The sequence below is a fragment of the Larimichthys crocea genome, chromosome XXI (genome assembly GCF_000972845.2).
Source record: "Larimichthys crocea isolate SSNF chromosome XXI, L_crocea_2.0, whole genome shotgun sequence".
Lineage (NCBI taxonomy): Eukaryota > Metazoa > Chordata > Actinopteri > Sciaenidae > Larimichthys > Larimichthys crocea.
The window spans coordinates 1,391,318-1,413,481 of record NC_040031.1 but is presented as its reverse complement, the minus strand read 5'-3'; the positions used below and the strand labels follow the sequence as shown (position 1 = coordinate 1,413,481).

Below are 22,164 nucleotides of genomic sequence, written 5' to 3'. Positions count from 1 at the left end.
TTGACTTGGATTCATTTTAATATTGATTATCACACAAAGGCGCCTTTAGATTATACCTCAGTGGCAACAGAGTCTGCCATTTGTAAAAAGGTGGAACTTATTTTTATTCAGTTCAGTCAGTGAAACTTTTTCTCCAACACAATGAAATGTCAAAGAAATACTTAAAAGTTCTGAAATATGATCTAGTGGGCTCATGGCTTCGGCACTGCTGACTGTTGCTTTCTCAGCAATCAATTAAATGAAACTCATTCTACAGGGACACTGGGTTTAAGACTTATACTGATATATGAAGTGTTCAGGCTCTCTGGCAGACTTAGAAGTCTTGAAGCAGGCGATGGAGATGTTTTGAATATCAAGCTGGAACATGTTTTATGCATGAAGGAACATATGATCCGTAGATAATGGTGGAGGACTTAAAAGAGAGCTTGGCAGTACAGCTCCATCATAACACGGGAGATTAAATGTATACAACTGAGCTATCTGCCTGGTCTAAAACAGCTGAGCTGATAAAGGGATGAGCAGAAGTAAAAGAACTTGCTGATGTGTTATTCTCAACATTACTGTGGCAATGTGTTCTGTATTTTTTTACAAGAAACTTTTAATTATTATTAATTTTAATTATAAACAGGTGCAACATAATCTCTCCTTGGATTTCTTAATTCAATATTCTTTTAAAGTTAGGGTTAGTCACTCTGGGAAAAGACAATTGATGAGTCATTCCCAGGTTGTCAAATACTGACATTTTGGGTTATGATCGCTGACAGTATAAAAAATGGTGTATGTGTGACGTCATTCACAGGTTTATGAAGAGCTGCTTTGAAGCTCAATCTGTGGAGATGGCCGCCGCTATGTTGCCAGTCCTGCCTCCTCCGCCTCCTGGTTAATCTGAATATCGACAAAGATGTGGTTCATCTACAGGCTGTTTGATGCCTGGAAGCTTAAATAGAAAGAAAACAAAGAGGCTCGGAATGAGCCAAACAACTCAACAGGTGGCTTTCGTGCTCCCAGGTTGTCAATACTGATGTTCCCAGCACTGAAAAAGTGGCTTAGAGCGAGCCGTATTTGACAACCTGGGAATGAAACTCAACAATCTTTCTCGAGTATGACTGACCTCACCTTCAACGATTTCTTCACTGTTACTTTGTCACTTTGTTTCTGAGAAATCATGTTGTTGACTGTCAGTTTGGCAGACTGCTCTAAATACTACAGTATCCATGAGCTTTGGCTGCTGTTGCTATGGCGAAGCCTGTCAGGCAAAAGTCTCAACCAGTCTCTGGTTGCAGCCTCTCCAATGTAAAGATTTTCAGTTTTATGTCATTCAAACTGAATTACTGATTTTTGGGTTTTGGACTGTTGGTCAGACAAAAGATTTTAAAGCGTTCTGTTGGGGTTTTGGAAAAACTTTTTTCATGACATTCCAGTTAGGTGAACAAATATTATTCAATCAAAAGGTCATTCAATAGTAGAGAAAAACATACAGCTCTACGTTTCATCATACAACATAATTGTTTTCCTTCATACGCTCGGGGTGGTTAGTGTTTTTAAACCTGTTGCTGTTGAAGTCGTAGCCTTTGTGAGTCTTCAGTCTGTCAGATGGTCTTCTTTCTCCTCTTAAGCAGCTCTACTGACACTCAGGGCTGCAAACACTCATTGTCTGTGTCTTTAATCTCCTGACTCACAGCCCACCGCTCTGCTGGTGTGTAAATAATTTAGTGAAATTTTAAAGTCCCAATTAAATCGAGCAGCAGGGAGGGAGGATGTCTCCTGCTGATCGATTCATTAGTAATAATGGCTGACATTTGTGTCGCTAGACAAAATGGAAGAGAGCCTATAGAATCCAGAGAGCAGCAGAGGGAGGGCTGCTGTCTGACTGATGACCTGATTCAGGGCTCAAATCGCCCGTTGTAATGTTTCGGCACAGACATCACGGTTCATTCTGAGCCCAACCTGAGTCCTCAAGCTAATACTCTTAATTTAATACTTCTAGTTTACATATTTGTGGCTATTTAGATATCAGCATCGTCATTCAAAAATAGCAGCAAAGGCCATTTTCAGTACCAGTAAACTTATTACGTATATTTAAAACTGCATTAGGCCCTATTTAGTCCAAATCAGGCATTGCTGTGATTCACTGCAGGGTTGTGCGATGTAGTGTGTGCTGCCGCTGGGGTTGTGCTGAACGTAACCACTGTAAAACAACCGCTTTCATTCACTGCTCTTTCTTTCTCTCTCAAACCATTGGAGACAAACTTCTTCATGTCACTGTTGTTTTGCCAGTGTAAGTTGTGAGTTAGACTCGGATTTTAGAGGCTGTGTGAATGAAATAAACAAAGCAGGAACACACACCACAACAGGTAGAGTATCAGAGTATTCAGTGGATAACCTCTGCTTCAGTGACATTTCTGTGGTTGCCGCAGCATGACAGAGGGATGTGTTTCTCCAAAAGGTGAATCTCTATCAACTTGTGTCAGCTCTGTTTTTTGACGGCCTGCACTGTCGCAGCCAAAATGCATACCCTCAAACCGGCCTTAGGTTGTCATTGTATCAAAATAATATTGATGTAATGAAACAATGGTGACTACTTGACATGCCGTATTTTTTAAACGCAAGCAGACTCCTATAGAAGTGTTAGGGTAACATCGGTGTAAAATCCAAACTTGAACAGAAATAATTTCCTCAAGTTTCTAGATTTGTTTCTGAAATCTGGTCTTTATTTTAAAAAAAGGATAGTCTGACGTTATGACGCACAATGTGGGGTGGGGGAGTCATTGATCCAGGCTCAGAGGGTGCCTGGATGGGGGGTCAGAGCCTCCAGCAGGCTGACAGGAGGCTCACAGCCGCCAAGGAGGAAGTGACCTTTGCACACGCACACACACACACACAGGGACTCAAATTGACAGTAAATGATATATCTACTAACACATATTGTGTGTGTATCAAGGTCTGATATATCTTCTTTCTCTGTGCCATAGAGCTTCATTGCTTCTACACAAAAACATAATCTTTGAGCCACACTGTTGTTACTTCATTCCCTTGAAAACACATGCTGTTTATTTTGACTCAGTAACACGTATACTATCATCATCCTACTTCCTGCTGCTAGATTATGTCCACAACAAAGGCATTATTTCATCTGTTTTATGTAACATTTGATAAAAACTACAGTGGCCTGATATTTTAGTATATTATTGAACAAGTAATAATAAAAAAGTAATGCTATATTTGTAAGTTTGAAGAATGTACATCTTCGATAGGAACCAGTGTGTCTGAGAGCTACAGACAGGAAGTCAGAAAGTAGTGAGAGACACACTATCACATTGATTTGGTTGTGTTTTTAGGAGATTTGTTCAGAAATATAGTGTGTGCGTGGTAGCTCAGACAAGAGAGCATGAGGATAATTAGAGACCATAGTAAGAGGATGGTGATGATACCAAGTCAACACATTTAGACTCAATAGGATCATTTGTTCCAGTAATGAAACATCAGTGCTGCGTTCATCTGCGGTCCATTTCAGCTCAGATAGAAAACAATCAGATAAATTGAAAACAGTAATCATACTGACATGGAAAAATAATCTGTGCTGGTTAACGAGCCACCGGCTCCAACATTAGTCCATCTTTATGTCAGTAACCATTATTAAATAATTACCATTTTACCATCTGCTGATTGCTAAGACAGGCTGTGTGAAAGGCCACAATGTTCACATTATGACAAGCTAATGACGATGTGATGTTTTTCAGTTTGGTCAGTCAGATATTTTTTGGTCCCAAGAACAGAATTACATCTAATTGTGGTTTCTGTGTTATCTGATCCTTAGCTGCATTCAGCTTGGTAGAAACCAGCAGGGAGAAGAGCTGACAGCAAGGAATTAAAAACACTGCTCTAATAGGAACGTAGGTGGACGGAATTGACCATTTTAATTGATATTTTGGATGCAAGCATGTAGGGTTTCCAAATAAGTTTTAACATAAACTATGAGTTTTGAGTGTAGTGGTTGGTCTCAGTTTGGTTAAAGACAAGGAAGTGCTTCAAATACTTTATTTTAGATACTCAAAGTTCTTACAGAGATCGAGGGAATCTCACCACCAACATGTTGTACCCACCTGGGTGATGCACGGCAGCCTTTTTGCACCAGAACGCTCATCACAGTGGAGAGGGAGGGAAACAGAGCCAATTACACTGGATAATGGGTGGCCAGATGGAGCAAGCCAGTCTGGGAATTTTGCCAGGACACTAGGGAACCCACTGCCCTCCGTGACAAGTGTCATGGGATCTTTAATGACCACAGTGTGTCTCCATGAGAAGGATGACAACTTCTAGGGAGTCCCTGTGTGACTGCATGGAGTATTGGAATTTTATCATTATGTCCAGAGGGAATACTGACCCACCAACACCACTTCCAATAGGATCTTTTCCCTGAAGTTCTCCTATCCTCATACTAGTCAAGCCAATACAGGTTTGTTTCAATCAATCAACTTACTGCTGTCAAAAAAAACATTGATCTGTTGTGAACCACTATTTCGAACTATGATCCTAATGCATTTGAGACCATCAGTTTTGTTGTTCAAAGGTAATGTTGGCGTAATGTAAATGGCCTTGTTCAACTACTATAGTAATCCATATTATAGCAAGAACCACACAATAATTAAAGAGAAACAGCGGTCTATCATGACATTAAGGTCAATCATTCTGGGAAATTTTAAGAACTTTAAATGCGTCTCTAAGTGCAGTTGCAAAAATCATCAAATGCTATGCTCAAACTGGCTCTCATGGGGATCGCCCCAGGAATGGAAGACAGAAAGTTACCTTTGCTGCAGAGGAGAATTACACTTACAAGCCTCAGAAATGGCCAATTTATGACACCTCAGATTAGAGCCCACATAAATGCTTCACAGAGCTCAAATAGCAGACTCATCTCAACATCAGAAGAGACTGTCGGCCTTCATAGTCAATTAGCTGCAAAGAAACTGCGACTGAAGGAGACCAGCAAGAAGAAACACAATGAATAGACATTAGATTAGTGAAAATCTGGACTTTGGTCTGATGATTTAAATTTGAGTTTTTTTATTCCAACCACCGTGTCATTGTGTGACGAAGAGAAGGTGGCGATTTCCACCGTGAAGCATAGAGGAGGAGAAGGTGTGGTGATGGTGTGGGGGTGCTTTGCTGGTGATTTATTCAAAATTTAAGGCACAGTTGACCAGTGTGGCTACCATAGCATTCTTTAGCAACATGCCATCCCATCTGGTTTGTACTCAGTGGGACCATCATTTTGTTTTTTAAGAGGACAGTGACCCAAAACACACCTCCAGACTATGTACGGACGATTTGACCAAGAAGGATAGTGCTGCATCAGATGATCTGGCCCTTTACACCCAGTTGAAATTGTTTAGGATGAGTTGGACTGCAGAGAGAAGGAAAAACAGCCAATCAGTGCTCAGCATATATGGACATGAAACGTATTACATATGACTATGTTATGAAGCTGATTCATAGTTTTAGTGTCTTCAGTATTAACCAACAATGTAGAAAATTATATACATAAAATATACATATACAGAAAAACCATTGGTGTGTCCAGACTTTTGACTGGTGTATAGTAAAAGCTGTTTGTTAGCACAGTGGACAGCATGAACGTGTTTTTAGTTATTGTCAAGAGCACTGACTTTCACGGCAGTCTTCAGTCTTAAAACCATCTTACTGAACAGCTGAGTTGGATACATTTCTCAGTATTTCTAACACTGCATGTATTACTTAAGGTGTATAATAGACATTTATTGGCTCCCTGGTTCTTTTTTTTAGTGTCTGTTAGTGGGATTAAGAGCTGAACAGAGAACAAAACATGCGTATGAGCTGTTGAACAAATCTTTTGGACTCACCTGGCAGTCAGTCTCTTTGCACAGCCATGACTTAATCCCACTATAAACTCCAACATCTGTCTCTTTATTTCAGGTGTCATCATTTGAACAGTAAGCTTTATAGTCTTAGGCCTTCCTGCATCTTCTCCTTCAGCAGGAGCTTTTTAATGCCTTTTTGTTCTCTGCAGTTCAGAACAGTTTGTGTTGAGTGATGCAGTGAGTCAAATTAACTGCTGTTAGCAGGCTCCTCTGGTGGCAGCTGCATCTGTCACCTCCCTCTTCATCCACTTAACGTTTGCCCATTTCCATTTATCACCATAAAGAGGACTCTCTCTTTGTTGTCTCTCAGCGCTGCCCCCTGCTGATTTCAAATACCACCGCTAATTTCTTCGACAACAAAACAATAGTTTTCTCTGGTGTTTCTCTTTTATCTCATTGGTGAGACTCGGATACTGGTGATATCTGTTCCACGTCATTAGTCTTGTAGCTCCACTGTGGTTCCTCTCCATCTGCTGTTGGTTCACGCTCCACAGGTCTATTGCTCCCATGAGGCAGCATTGCCAACCCACTGAACAGACTGAAGCTGGTCACGTGGTTGTCTGTTGTCTGTTGGTTGTCTGTCACAGGAAAACCTTCAGCCTATCAGCAAACTGAGAAACCTTTTACATTATTACATTATATATATTTTTTTGTATTATTGTACATATCGTAAATCATCAATATACTCTTAAAATAATTATTTTGTTATTATGGTTGTCCACCAAAAAGTTTAGTGACCGAGTTCGAATTTTTCTACCTAATCTACATTGTCTGAATATGTAAATATTTTTTTCTTTCAAAAGTTTAACTGTGGAGTAAAGGTTTAAATGTTGGTGTGTCCAGATGTAGGGGCATTTTTAAAGATTAAAGTGAGAATTTAAAGAATATTGTAGAAATGAAATATATGTATGACTTTGTATGAGCCTTTTATATCAACTAGGGATGGGCATGATTAATTGATAATTGATCGTTAAGAATTGTGTCGATCACGTTAATTTTTTTTATTGATCAAGCGTTGGTATTAAATAAAAGGTGCTGTATAGTGTGAGTCTTGAAGCACTGCAATGAGTTTTACTGTGTGGCAGCAATGAAACATTTTACCAACCGGGGGCTATATTTGACTTAGAAAACAGTATACTCAGCTACCTACGAGTTTCCATAGATTTCAAAATTAATCATGAAGAGGTCACGGCGAAGTGTGGCGTGGGACCATTTTAAATTAAAAACTAACAAACTTCACTGCGAACACTGCGAAGCTGTGTATAAGTACAACACGTCCACGACTCCAATGATGTACCACTTGAACAACGTGCCTCCAACCCTGGTTAACGTCAGTGCACCCCAGGCTGAAGAAGTTAGCGCGGAGGTACCTGTGTATCCCGGCAATGTCAGTCCCCTCAGAGCGGGTGTTTTCAGCTGCTGGACTGACCGTCACCAGGCTGCGCTCACATCTGACCCCAGAGCATGTTAACATGCTTATCTTTCTCAACAAAAATCAGTAGGTGCTGAAGTTACTGTTAGGCGTCCATCACCAATGTAGCCTGTATGGGAGTTACTAGTTAGTTTTTATGGCTTTGTTAAGTAATTAATTGTTACGTAATCTCTCCATTACTTTCCCCCGTCTTTCTCGACTCGGTTTTAAGTTAAGTACATTTTGACCAAAGTATTATTATGTTTTTGATTACGTTATTGTTTAATATGATCGCTGCACCGCATATGTTTAAGTTTAACCATTGAACGTCGGGCTTAACTGCCATAAAAATTGGACTGTTCTTCTTCTAATAAAGATTTCATCGAGGAAAAATCATTGTATTTGTTTTTTTATTGCACTTTTAGTATAAAAAAAATATAATGATTAATCGATAATTGATCGTTAATTTTCCCGATGATCGATCAAAGAAATGTATTCGAATGCCCATCCCTAATATCAACACACACTGCAGGTCTGGCGTGTTGAACCCCAATATTTCTACAGTAGCTCAGAACAGACAAAGTAAACACTGCTTCTAGATGGGCCATTTTGCATTTGTGTAGGTTTATCTTAATGCTAGGAAGGAGAGGGTGAGTTGAATGGGTTTCAGTCAGCAACTCAACCGCTAGATGCCACTATATCCTGCACACAAATCTTTTAGGTTACTACATCACACTTTTGATCCGTAATAATACCAATTAGTTAAAATAGTTACAGATCATTGTTGTAGCTGTATTTATTGGTGGTACAATGCCTGATTTCCAAAAGGTTCCATAAAGGGAACAGGTCCTCAAACCTCCAAAATGAAATAGGTTGTTTCTTAGTGCCTTTCTATATCATGTGTTTTCTCATCTGCCACCATTTTAGTTAAGGATTTATCAAGTTTGGGTATCTAAAACTACTTAAGTTTAATACAAAGACAAAGATGCTGGTCAAACGCCTATCCATCCATCAGAAGTCAAATGTAACCACAGAAGTTTCTTAGCCTGGTCCCATTTTTATATTCCTTAATGTATTGCCTTCATCTTAGATCTTTCAGAGATCAGAGCTAATGTTTTGCTCAAATTGAAACATTTTCAACATTCACATCTTTGCCTCAATTGTTGCAACCTGCAGGAAAGTTCTTCCCATTGGTGCCTAATCTCATTTTTCCATTGACTTTGTATGGAGTGACACCATGCCTAAAAAATTCACTTTGTGTTCTGTCTGAGCACACTTTTGAACTGACATATTTCTTTAATCAACATGACAAATGTTAAGTTGACTTCTCCTAGCAACAGCTATCACAGCTTCTGTGTCGACTAAAAATAACATGCTGAGTTTAAAAAGGGTAAAACATGAGATGATCATCTCTGTTGAGGTCCCTATTGTACCTGAAATAAGTTGGTGGTGTGTGACTTTGTACAGGTGATAGCACCTGAATCATAAAGATTAACTTTAGTTCTTTGCTCGACATCAGTTACTGTAGTTTATCCCTTTCAGTTCCTAAACTAGTAAGGCCATTTAAAAGTGGGAAGTCTCAGCCTGCCAATCAGAGTTGTTTTTATAAGAATCTACTGTGGCCAACATCCAGTCCAACTACGTGGATCACTGATGTGTTTTTAATAGATTTTGACAACAATGGAACAATGACATAGAGGAAGAAGATGAGGTTTTGGATACCCGCAATACTTAATGTGTGTAATAATGATAAAAAGATACCAACTCATCTACTCATCTGATGTTTTAAGTGATTATTGCTGCTGCAATTAGACTCTCAAGATAATTTGAGGTAGATGAATAGTTTGAACACCACACAAGTGTCAAAAAAAATGTTTGTGTTTGTACACAATTCTTTTTTTTTTAATAATTATTTTATTATATATTGTATCAGTTATTTGTGAAACATAAATAACTGATACTGAGCACTAACAGGGAATTAATGCGATGGCTGAATGAGTTCACTAATGGAGAAAACTTTCTCTTTGAGACAGGTGTTTGCATCTGCAGACTGTCAGTGTTTCTGCCCTTGGAGAAGTTATCCATTCATGTATAATTACACAAAATCACCACAGACCACAGCACGCATTAAAACCTGTGTTTTCATCCCAGTGGGCCTCATAAATCTGAAATGACTGCATAAAAGTCTGGCTTTTCACTTTCATGACTTGTATCTGCATTGCGCCAAGCAGTGTTTAATTGCTACATGAATTCTACTGGTTTATAACTTGAGCAGAGTCGTAATTTTTATTCTTTACACTACCTTTTTCGATTTGACATTCAGTGTATTAAACTGTCAGATCCAGAAGAATTTACAATGAATGAAACATCAAACATTTAAAGGGTTCAGTGTTTTGTTCCGAGGATGGTTTTACAGGATGTAAAGATGAAAGTTGACTATTTTTTAAGGACTAAAGCACTGTTATCTTCTGGTTACAGGACTATTTATCAAGGGGCTTCTTTTACAGCTCAGTGACCTATTTTTAAGGTTTACATCGGTTGCAGTTCCAGCAGATATCACAAACCATTCATGTCACTGCAGGCTTTAGTCACACATGGAAAGTCAATTGTGAAAATCAAAAATAAGTAGCAATGAAAGGAAATAACTGTTCTCGCTAAACAATTTTCTGCTTTGTCATCGTCTGCTTCAGCTTGAAGTGGCGTTCTAACCATAGAGCTACGATAAGATAAAATAAAATTACTCTATTAATACAATTGGATGTGAGCCAGGACACATGCACTTCAACAAAAGCATGAATGAAATATAAGGACATGAAGAGTACTCTGGGACTGCTAACATTTCTTAATTGTTGAAGGATCTTATGAGGTGATTGTATCTGATCAGAGATAAAAAAAAAATTTTAAAAAGTCATTGGACTCCATGACAAGCTGAAGACAAGAATAACAGTTGTTAGATTTGATTTCTATTTGATTGCATACTGGATGTAAAGCATTTGGCAGGATGTTCATTTATTAAATAGCATGAATGAACATTGCAAATACATGGGGACAATTTTGGTGAGATTATGACTGAGAAATCTTTTTTAATCTCTTGTTTTTATCTTGTTTAAATCTCTCTGTTCTCTGTCTCTGCACGCAGCCTTTATGTTAAAAATGTTATAGTTCTGACATTTTAGATTACTGTTGTGACTTTTCCTTAAAAGTGAACAGTATGCTTATTTGTGAATAAAGTATTAAAACTGCCAGATTAGTATTACAGGCTGTCTGTCTGAAAGAGGTTTAAGAAATTTGGCGAAGGTGGCTTCGGATTTGTAACAAGAAAGTCAGTAGAGAAATGTCAAAAATAGTCAGCCCTCCATTCTGATGTGTGCTAACTACGCTTATAAAAATGTGAGACACTAGATATCAAATAAAAGCCAGAGACAATTTCATGTTATGTTCCTGTGAGCTGCAAATGTGCCACTTCCAAGCAGAAGACACAACATAACGTTATTTCAGAGTGTGATCCAGTCTGTCTTCCTCTGGGCAGCTGGCTCCGTCTCACTGAAACTCACCTTGAGTCTGTTTCCAACTCCCTGTATGCACTCATTACAGACACATTTCCTGGGAGCACGGGACAACCTGACAAAGTAGAATTATTTACCCTGTAGAGCAGCGTGAAGTTAGACTCACTCTGCGGCTACTTCTAGGGACCAAAACGGTTTCAAAAGTACAAAAAACAAAACGAACGAGCAAATAAAAAGAAAATGACTCGACAAATACAGTAAAATCTAGATGAGTCAGAGTGACTAACAGGAAGAGGTGAAATAGCCATTTGAGAGACTATTTAATGTCACACTGAGCTGCTGCTGCTTCAGAGCCACTTCAAGCTTTATTTGATAGAAACAGCTGAAGAGTGACAGGAATGTGGGGAGAGAGAGATGGGGAATGCCATGCAGGAAAGAGCCACAGGTTCGAACCCTGGGCTTCTGCAGCAAGGACTGAGCCTTTGTACGTGGCCCCAGAGTCACTTATTCTTCTGTGAGACTCAGTGAGCATCGCCTTGGTGCAGTGAGCACAGGAGGACAGGGCAGTCCTGTTGGCAGTCTTGATGTTTTGGTCATTTTAGTCTAAAATTAAAAGGAAAAATTGCTTTTTTTAGCAGCTTTAATTTGGTTTCTGAAGCTTTTAGAATTTAAATTATGTTTGTTTGAACCTAAATAAAATGAATTTATACATTATGTCAGTGTGTTTAAATGAACACTAACTTAGATAGGATGTGAAACTTGAATAACCTGTCATAACTTATATTCATTATTGTTTGGCTTTGTTTTGAGTCCTGCTGAATCCAGTCTGAGCTTAGGGAGATATACATAAAACATCTAAAAGTGTCTGTCTTATTTAGTTAGGAATCCTAAATTATCAGATTTCTAAAACACTTTTGCTTTTTGGGTGTCTAAATAATTCACAAGGTTGTAGCACACTTTATAATCTATTACTTTTTAAAATTGAGTATATTCATCACACAAACTCCTAAAGATATGTTCTATGGTGTATTTGTGTTCATTCCCCAATCAGCCATCAGTCCAGGTATTATATGTTAGCCTGGTGCTGACTCATCACTTAGATGGCAATTTTTTTCAGCAGTTCTAACAGGTCTAGTGTGCTCATTGTGCCAGGACGACTCAGTTTTTTTGTCAGAGATTCTGTCTTGGTACCTCATTGGGGCAACACATTGTTCTCACTGAAATGAAGGTGGAGGCTACAAATTTTTGATACAGTGTTCTTGGTGTCAAAAAGTTGCTGAGAACTAAAAGACTTAACTTGGAACATTTCTTCCTTGTTCAGAAGTGTGTGGTAAATATAAAACCTCTGTAAAAGATTATTCTGATTTTTTTGTGGAGCTACTTATAACCCCCAAACCCCCATCAGGCACGTCTCTGTCATGTCATGTCATGTGGGAATGGAATTTGGGGTAAGATAACTGAATAGACTTGAGTGTTGGTGTTTATTGTTCTGTATCCCTCTCCTTGGCAGGGCTTCCTGAAGAGCGAGCGTGTTTCCAGGATGGTTCAGAGCGGCGGCTGCTCTGCCAACGACTTTCGTGAGGTCTTCAAGAAGAACATTGAGCGGCGTGTCCGAAGCCTTCCAGAGATCGATGGCCTGAGCAAAGAGACTGTCCTGAGCTCCTGGATCGCAAAGTACGATTCCATCTACAGGGGGGATGAGGACATGCGGCGTCAGCCACAACGGGCGCACCTGAGCGCCGTGTCGGAGCTCATCCTCAGTAAGGAACAACTGTACGAGATGTTCCAGCAGATCCTTGGCATCCGCAAGTTTGAGCACCAGCTGCTGTACAATGGCTGCCAGGTGAGCCGCTAGTGGTCGACAAGTACACATTTACACACACTATATTTATCACTAAATACTCACTTGTAATACTTATATGACAACCTCCATGGCTGCATGTCTTCAGCTGTAGCTTCTCTAATGTCCATTGGATGCTGCTGTAGGGAAAATTAACTCTTGAAAAATGTGCGCAAGTTCTCTCTACAAATTTAAAGTCATTGCTTGTATTTCCAGTTATTTTGTAGTTGACTCCTAATCTCTTGGATGCTGGCATTACTAAGCATATTTAACAGCAGACGAACATATCTAATTTTTCTAGAAACTGAGTGACCAATTTTATCAAAGTTAGACATTTGATGTCTATATTAATGTCTTTTTTCAATTTAGTCGTTCTACAGATGAATTGGTGTGATCCATTTCAGTGGTGATGAAGTTGGCAATCAGTTTTAAGTAGACTTGCATCATCATTCCTACTGTCTTGCCTAGGCTTGGAGTTTTATCAATATTTTAGGTGTCCAAAGAAATAATAAATGATGAAAGGATGATTTTATTTTTAATACATAGTATAACCTAAATGAAAATGGTTTATTTAATCAATTAATAATTGTTTTTTACAAGGGACCAATATATGTACAAAACTTAATATACACTGAACTGGGCTAATCACAGTCACTGGACTCTGGGATGTTGCATTTTGGGGTAGATGAATGTTTGACCTCTTGTTGGTGATGTCAGATGAAAGCATTGGGGAACGTTACAATTGTTAATAGGGATGCACCAAAATGAAAAATTTCGGCCGAAACCGAATAAAAATTAAATGGTTGGCCGAAAACCGAAACCGAATATGAAATGCAGTTGTTAAATTTTTCACTATTTTTTTTACTATTGTATAAATAGCCTAGAATAAATTTGAAGACATGTTTTTTCAAAGAAAGTAAATGTTTATTTAATATCCTTCAAATATTCCAGTAGAATTTCCAGTTAGTATAATTATTATTTCATTTATACTGTTAGAAAGCCCATGTTGTTTTAATCACTGTTAATTTGTTCTTGAAAGAAATACTATTTAGTTTTATTATATTTCTGGTGAATTTTCATTTTTCCCACGTTCATGAACGCATCATAGTCATTCCGACGGTCATTGAACGCACCTCGTATGTGTGAGTCGCCATAATGTAGAGAGAAGTATATAGCTCCTCTAAAGAGCAGTGTATGATGTATTTCTTGCCTGTGTTTTTCCTATATCCTGCATCGTGGGTTTATTGTGTGTGAATGAGAAAAGAATCAGCAACCCTGGACAGATCACCGCGCACGTTGTTTCATTGCATCAATTGTGTCATGCCACTATTCGGCCACTTCACCGAAAGCCGAAATGTGGCATTTTTTGCAATATTCGGCCGAATACTTTCAGTTGCCGAATATTCGGTGCATCCCTACTTAAAAGACGCGTCAGTGCCGCAATTAACGGAATAACGTCTGCTACGAGATATTGAAATACATCCACACGGCAGACATGTTGACTTTTATCCAGATGCTGGCTTCACTTCCTGCTTGCGTCATCACAATTCTGTTTCGGCTGTGTTGTTTCGGTGATGTGGGTCTTTCTTTTGGGCCATTTTTGGCTGAAAATTTTCGGTGGCCGAATTTTCAGTGCATCCCTAATTGTTAACATTCATTTTACAAACATTAGCTGGGGCAGTGTGGGCAGGGCATCAAGGCCACTCTGGCTGCTGGGTACATAGAGTGGGGCAAAAAAGTATTTAGTCAGCCACCAATTGTGCAAGTTCTCCCACTTAAAAAGATGAGAGAGGCCTGTAATTTTCATCATACACTTTAACTATGAAAGACTGAATGGGGGGAAAGAATCCAGGAAATCACATTGTAGATTGTTGATTTTTAATGAATTAAGTGGTAAATTCCTTGGTAAAATAAGTATTTGGTCACCTACAAACAAGCAAGATTTCTGGCTCTCACAGACCTGTAACTTCTTCTTTAAGAGGCTCCTCTGTCCTCCACTCATTACCTGTATTAATGGCACCTGTTTTAACTAGTTATCAGTATAAAAGACACCTGTCCACAACCTCAAACAGTCCCACTCCAAACTTCACTATGGCCAAGACCAAAGAGCTGTCAAAGGACACCAGAAACAAAATTGTAGACCTGCACCAGGCTGGGAAGACTGAATCTGCAATAGGTAAGCAGCTTGGTGTGAAGAAATCAACTGTGGGAGCAATTATTAGAAAATGGAAGACATACAAGACCACTGATAATCTCCCTCGATCTGGGGCTCCACGCAACATCTCACCCAGTGTGGTCAAAATGATCAGAAGCGGTGAGAAAAAATCCCAGAACATCACGGGGGGACCTAGTGAATGACCTGCAGAGAGCTGGGACCAAAGTAACAAAGGCTACCATCAGTAACACACAGCCAGGGACTGAAATCCTGCAGTGCCAGACGTGTCCTCCTGCTTAAGCCAGTACATGTCCAGGCCCGTCTGAAGTTTGCTAGAGAGCATTTGGATGATCCAGAAGAGAATTGGGAGAATGTCATATGGTCAGATGAAACCAAAATAGAACTTTTTTCTTATTATTATTTTATTTTTGGCCTTTTATGCCTTTAGTGATAGTACAGCTGAAGATAGACAGGAAGCAGGGGGCAGAGAGAGGGGGAGTGACACGCAGTAAATTAGCCGTCCGATGCGGGATTCGAACCGGGAACCGAAGACTATAGCCTCCACACATGGAAAAATAGAACTTTTTGGTAAAAAAACTCAACTCGTCAAGTTTGAAGGAGAAAGAATGCCGAGTTGCATCCAGAGAACACCATACCTGTGAGGTAGGGGGGCTGGAAACATCATGCTTTGGGGCTGTTTTTTTTTTTATGTATCGTGAGATTTTGAGTAAAAAACCTCCTTCCAGCAGCAAGGGCACGGAAGATGAAACGTGGCTTGGTCTTTCAGCATAACAATGATCCCAAACACATCGCCCGGGCAACGAAGGAGTGGCTTCGTAAGAAGCATTTCAAGGTCCTGGAGTGGCCTAGCCAGTCTCCAGATCTCAACCCCATGGAAAATCTTTGGAGGGAGTTGAAAGTCCGTGTTGGCCAGCGACAGCCCCAAAACATCACTGCTCTTGAGGAGATCTGCATGGAGGAAAATACCAGCAACCATGTGTGAAAACCTTGTGAAGACTTACAGAAAACGTTTGACCTCTGTCATTGCCAATAAAGTACTGAGATGAACTTGTATTATTGACCATAATTTGCAAATACATTCTTTAAAAATCAGACAATGTGATTTTCTGGATTTTTTTTTTCTCATTTTGTCTCATAGTTGAGGTATACATATGATGAAAATTACAGGCATATATATATATATATCATTTGAAGGCATCCGCACAGCATTTTTTGTAGGATATGAAGTTTTCTCGTTAGGAAATAATGCACTGTATATTACAGATTGCAGTTGCACACTTCAACCTGAATATTCAGGGGTTTTTGTAGTTGTTTGTGTGTATACGCAACACACTTCCTCATGTAGGTTAAACTGCAGTGACTGGACACATTTTGAGCTGACTAACTCTGACAGACATAAAGGCTACAAACAACTCAGGCAAACCCAAGGCAACACCAGTGATGTCACTTGATTTGCTTGAGCCTGAGTTAGCAAGAAGTGATCCTATCAGGCCTGTGTAGCTACTCAGCATCTCTGCTCGAGGCTAGTTGCTTGAGGCTACGTGATCCACTACTTGCATATTGAATCTCTGACTGAACTGTCAGCAGTTGACTTGAATCATGAGTATTGTAGGAGTCAGAATTTGACAAGAATGAATGTGTGGAATGGAAAAAGACAACATCTCTGGTTCTGCTGCATCACTTGTGATACTTTTTTTTTGTCCCGTCTATCATGAATATGATGATATGGGAGCTGTGATGGGTGAGTACTCTTTAAATATATAACAGGCTCAATCATCAACACAAGAATGAGACTGCAGCTGCTGTATCTGTCTTTAAACCTTGGAATAGTAATATAATTTTAGGGCATCCAAATATGAAATTAGAATGAACAGTTTCATCAAACTCATTCAAATGCTGTTTTTTCGTTATCAGTTTTTTATTATTTTTTTTCATTTTTTTGCTTTTCAACCCAGCTGCGTCCTGTTCTTCTCTGACCTTCAGTCCATCACTGTCTTCTCGTTCATTTTCACAGCTCTGATTAAAATAAATTCAACTCGGAACATAAGCGAGAGTTGATGGTCTGAGGGCAAATCATTAGCAGCATAGTGCAAGATCTCCCCACACTGCTGCTCCGTAATTAGACGGGCACGGAATCTTACACAGTTAGCACCATCCAGACTGGACCAACACTTACTGCATGTTCGCATGTTGGAGTGCTGACATGCGCTCAGTGTGAAGACGTAGATTGTAGCATGTGGATGGAAGTTGGAAAGAATGTGGTGTTATGGGGCTGAACATACCCCTAAAGTGTTTTCAGGTTCATGGTCACTGCAGGCCTACAGCTTGTTGTGTAGCTGCAGAGTTTCTTTACACTCTCATGTTTGCACTGAAAACCATAAAAATCTGAGTAAGTCCCTCTGCTGTATTTTTCTCTGCAGAGGGAAAACAGCAACAAGTGAGCTTTTCGTAGAAAGCTCCAGTGTGGTGGTTTATTTATCACAATCGATGGTTTTGTCTGAGCTCTGCTGTACTACTGTAGTTTGGATCCAATATACAAGATACAGGTACTTCTCTGAGCATAAATCTGCCCACTGCTCAACCCTTTTTATTTTGTAAAATCTGCTCTACAACTTAACTATTAATCGTACAAAGCAGCTAAACATTTCTGTATTAATATAACACATGTAAATTTGGAGGAAAAATGTATTTACAAGGCAGAACTTGTTAGTATCAGCTCTGTGATTGGATTAGGGCTGCCAGCGAATATTATAAAATGTGCATTGTAAAATAGAAAATGAGACATTTGATGTTGAAAGATAAAAGAGGCACTACTGCATCTGTCTGCCACCCGTCAGTCAGTCCCAACTCTGAGCAATCTGAAAAGCTCCAGAAAAACTTTGGATTTTGTTTACATTATTTATTTGGTATTTAGATCTTTTAGGCATATTCATGTTGAAATAAATATACTGATGCAAGTAGTCATGTCTCATTTTATCTTGATTTGACCTCTTATGGGCATGATGCACAAAAATAAATATTCAAAAGAGTTCAACCTTTGGAATTCTCTGGAATAATGAAACAATGTTTGGCCAGATTTGACAACGCTAGACTGAAGTTGTTCAGTAACTCGGTCTGTATGCAAAATATAAACGGCTGAGAGGACCAAACTTTATGCTCATTTACCTCAGTGTTATAAAAATGCAGTGTGTGTATGTATGTAAGTATGATATGAAACAGCTTTTCTTGTGCCTTCATTGTACAGTGACAGAGACAGAACAGGAAGCACTGAGGACAGAAGGAGGGATATGACGTGTATGATGTCAAAACACAGAGGTTTTGGTACAGGTAGCTTAATTTACTGTTTAATTTTGTAGACACGCAGCATCCCCTTTAAATACATACAGAATTTGAACATTTGCTGTTAAACAGGACATGTTCGGAAACCATCAGTTCCCCGCTAATGTTTTATTTATTGTTACTTCACCTTGTTTGAGCTAAGAATTTTTAAATAACCTTTTTGTGGAAATGCTATTATTATTGAGAGCAGAGTTTTTTTTTTCAGAATTGTGAAAAGATCTTCAAGTCTGAAACTGTCATGATGCTAAGCTAATCATTTTGTAAGGGACAAATCAAACATTTCACTAAATGTACCAGCAGATTCTGTCGTTTGTCTGTTGAACTTGAAAGTGTGAACTAAAACAAATTTCCCCACTTTTGTTAGACAGAATGAATCACCGCTCTCTCGTGTTGGCGTGCCCCTGTTTGTTTTGTTTCCTTTTGTTCTGCCTTGTTTAATCAGGTTAGACTTCTATGTATGATTCAAAGTCCTTCATGTTGTCTCAGTGTACATTTTTATGTCTGCGTCTTGTTGCTAGGTAACCAGCTGCATGTTTGAGTCTCTATGGGAGCCTGTGACTGATGGAAGTGTGTATAAATAAACAATTAGAGCCAGAGATCACTGTATTATGTAATTTAAAATACTGTAATGGTCATTATTGTGTTGCATACATCAATGATAATGGCAATATTATAGTGAATATTCATATTTCTGTAAACTGTGTATTAAGAAAAATCACAGATTCTCTACCAGTTGACCTTTGACCTCTCGATAGTCTTAATAGTTATTTATACCATTGAGCCAGGGTGTTCAGTCTGATTCAGATCTTCTTGAGTCTCAGGTCAAATGCGAAGCTCACAGACAGCAAGAAAATAAAAAAATGATCAATATCCTTCAGTTTGCAAAAAGGTTTTTCAGCTCTGTGTTTTGTTCAGTTAATATTTGTTTCTTTCTCAACTTCATACAGACCATAGACATACACATGAGTAGCAGCAATCTATAGTTGAGGACTTTTAAGCAATGTAAAATATATTCATGTAAAATAAATGTTGACATGTGTACATATTTAAAGTAAAAAACAAACAAAGTGACACGTCAGGCTAAGAAATGGCGATATAAAATGATTAAAACAACTGTAAATATAGAACTAAATATAGTGCACTTCTTGGTAATCTAAAGATTAAGTAAGGAAGTCGTTATTACATGAAAAGATTCAGAGTTTTTATATCTACAGTGAGTGAACAAAGGTGGGTTTGAAGTGTCTTTGTACTGAAAATCCCAACAGTTGCTTGTGTGACAGTTAAGAACGGGTTCAATACAAACAGCATTACCATAAACAAATTCATCCTTTTAGAGAGAACACATAGATAAGTATTTGACTGAAAACACAGCCAGTTGTAGTGTTTAATATGAAATGTTCCACTTTATTCACCAGATAGTTTGTGTGCTGTTTGCTACTGTGTACCTTATCAACAACATCACTGGTGGCAATTCTCTGCCAGAAAAACCCTTTGTCTGAGTCATTGTTATACAAATGTAGATAGAGAAAAAAAGTTTGGAAAACAGTAGAATGTCTCTTATGAAAATATTACATATACATGTAACACAAACACTAAAACATTTTATTTTACAAGTTATTGAAATCAAGATATTTACGTATATGCATAACCTATGTGCTTCTGAGGAAACCCAGGAAACATTGTGGGGGACGTGCAGTCACACTGTCAAAGGGCTATCGCACCTATGGATTAAATTTTCAGGAATTGTCTTTTGCGGTGTTATAATTTCTGTTAAGCCAACTCCTGCAACTACCACTGGAAGCAGCAATAAAACCATTTTTCTTCCTGTGTTCATAATGTCTCCCATGGTTCTGATTACCATGCCTAGTTCTTGGCAGTTTCTGGTTTGCTGCAACATAGCTGATCCTGGAGATCCTCACTCTCCTGCATCTATGATCTTCATCATGGTGTCGTTCAGCCCCATTTCAAACCCAATGTTCATCTGCTGCTTAGCAGAATGAGCAGATCTCTCATCCTGGATTTTTTTTCTTCAGCTGCTGAATCTCTTTGTGCATGTTTTCATGCTGCTGACTCATGGCCTCCATGCAGGCCATATTTTGCACTTCTATCTCCTCTAATCTTTGTAACAAATTATTTTGTTTTTTCGAGCACTTCGTTTTTTTCTTTGCAGATGTTGTTGTTTCTCTGAACAGAGTTGTTGTCTTCTCGGAGGGACTAGTTGGAGGAGGTGTTGGAAGGAGAATAGCTCATTCTTCAGGTCCACCTCAGGCATGATGTCGTAGTTGGGCTCACTCATTTTGTCTTCAGTTACCCTGAAAATCAACTTAACAGAAGCTTAAAATGTGCCATTTTTTCAACATGTCATTTGCTTCTGATTGGGCCTGACCCTGACATTTATTTCTAACCCTCACCATTTCACCACTGCTCATGCCTAAACCTAACCAACTAGCCAATCAGAGGCAGAGTAATTTTCACAAAATGTGTTGAAATAAAGATCATCACGTTCTCATTTGATCATCACGTGACTCAACCAGCCCACAATCACCTTTGGAAGGTGAAACTACCATATACCATATATTACATATGTGCTGTAGCTGCAGGTATACAGTACTTGCAGTAAAGGGCCAATCAAATTGATTTGACTTTTCTTTTCAATAAAATGTGATGTCTGCAAGCATTGGATGTGGTGGTACAGTAAGCACTCCAGTCCTCCCCTGTGGGGCCAGTACACAGAGGAGTTGACATCTCTTGGAAGGAGCAGTTACTTTCACTGCCTTGTTGGCCAGCACCAACATCTTGATTGGATTCAACAGGAAACCAGTGTAGTTTCATGGGAGAAGCAAATTCAAATGGGAAAACTTGAGGAGAGACAGGCAGCTTGTTCCCCATCGAGACCGATACCTCAGAACACTTGGTTAGATACCACTGGAACGAAGAGAGAAACGCTGTTCTGTTTGCGTTAATTTGGGTGAACAGACTTTAAACGCCTCTCCACAGGCCTCTATAGTCTACCACGCTATAGAAGAAAGTAATCCTCAGTGATTCTCCTGTGCTGATTATTTCCTTTGCTGTACATGGCTCCGAACATAAATAGCTTTCATTTACAGATTACTTCACGGCCCATTGAGACATCATCCTCGCCTAACAACCAGAGTGTGTCTGTTGCCAGGACAGATTCTATTATTGTCCTGCTTCATTAGACACCAGAATAGAAAGAAGAAGAAGGAGGGCTGAGGAGGGAGAAGAGAGTGAAGAAATGAGAAGAAAGACAAAATAATTGAATTTTTAAATGCTCACCTGTTTCCAGTGTTTTAATTAAATATCAGTGTCATGTACTCCTTCACTCTTTGGATTTTCTAGTTTAAAATTTTAGAATCTTGTTTAAATCACTGAACAGAAATGGTCTAAACCTGAATTGGTCAGTCTCATTTATATTATAATTAAAGTGAAAATCACAGAGTTGTCCCCAAATCATAGTTGTATAGAGATGTTAAGCCTGTTTTAGCTCCTAGTTTTGGTTTTATGGCACATTGTTTAGCAGCTATGTGTGAATGGCAGGAAATGGTGCTACAATTAGCCAGTATCCTGCTGTTTATATAGCTGTTATAAGTTGTCATCAGGGCCATGACCCTACTCTACCTCATAATTGGCACAGTAGGTCTTTATCATCTATTAGTAATCTAGATATAAAGGCAAGTTGATCAGATCACTTTCATATGTTGTCAGCCAATTTAATGGCTATTATAAGTTGTGATCACTCCCATTATAGTGCTTCAGATGGGACAACTGTATCTACCGCTAGGCCAGAAGATGCATATCATTATTGTGATATTATAACGTCTGGTTCTACTTTCAGAATAAAACTTTGTGAGGTCAAAGGTTGATGAGGTTTAGGGAAAAAACGGATGTAATTGGAGTACCAGTTAACTTGTTAAGTTAGCTTTGACTTTTGTGTTCTTTGTGACAGTTCCGCGTTTAACATTCAAACCAGGTGA

The 22,164-nt window shown here is 38.9% G+C and overlaps 1 protein-coding gene across 5 annotated transcripts in view; it reads left to right on the top strand.

Moving 5' to 3' along the window:
* Positions 1 to 22,164, top strand: part of cadps2 (Ca++-dependent secretion activator 2) — a 238,811-nt gene that overhangs the window by 68,081 nt on the left and 148,566 nt on the right. For all 5 annotated transcript variants that reach the window (XM_027272724.1, XM_027272723.1, XM_027272727.1 and 2 more), the window contains exon 3: positions 12,325 to 12,657. In XM_027272724.1, the coding sequence (XP_027128525.1) occupies positions 12,325 to 12,657 (333 nt within the window). The remainder of the gene's footprint in view (positions 1 to 12,324; positions 12,658 to 22,164) is intronic.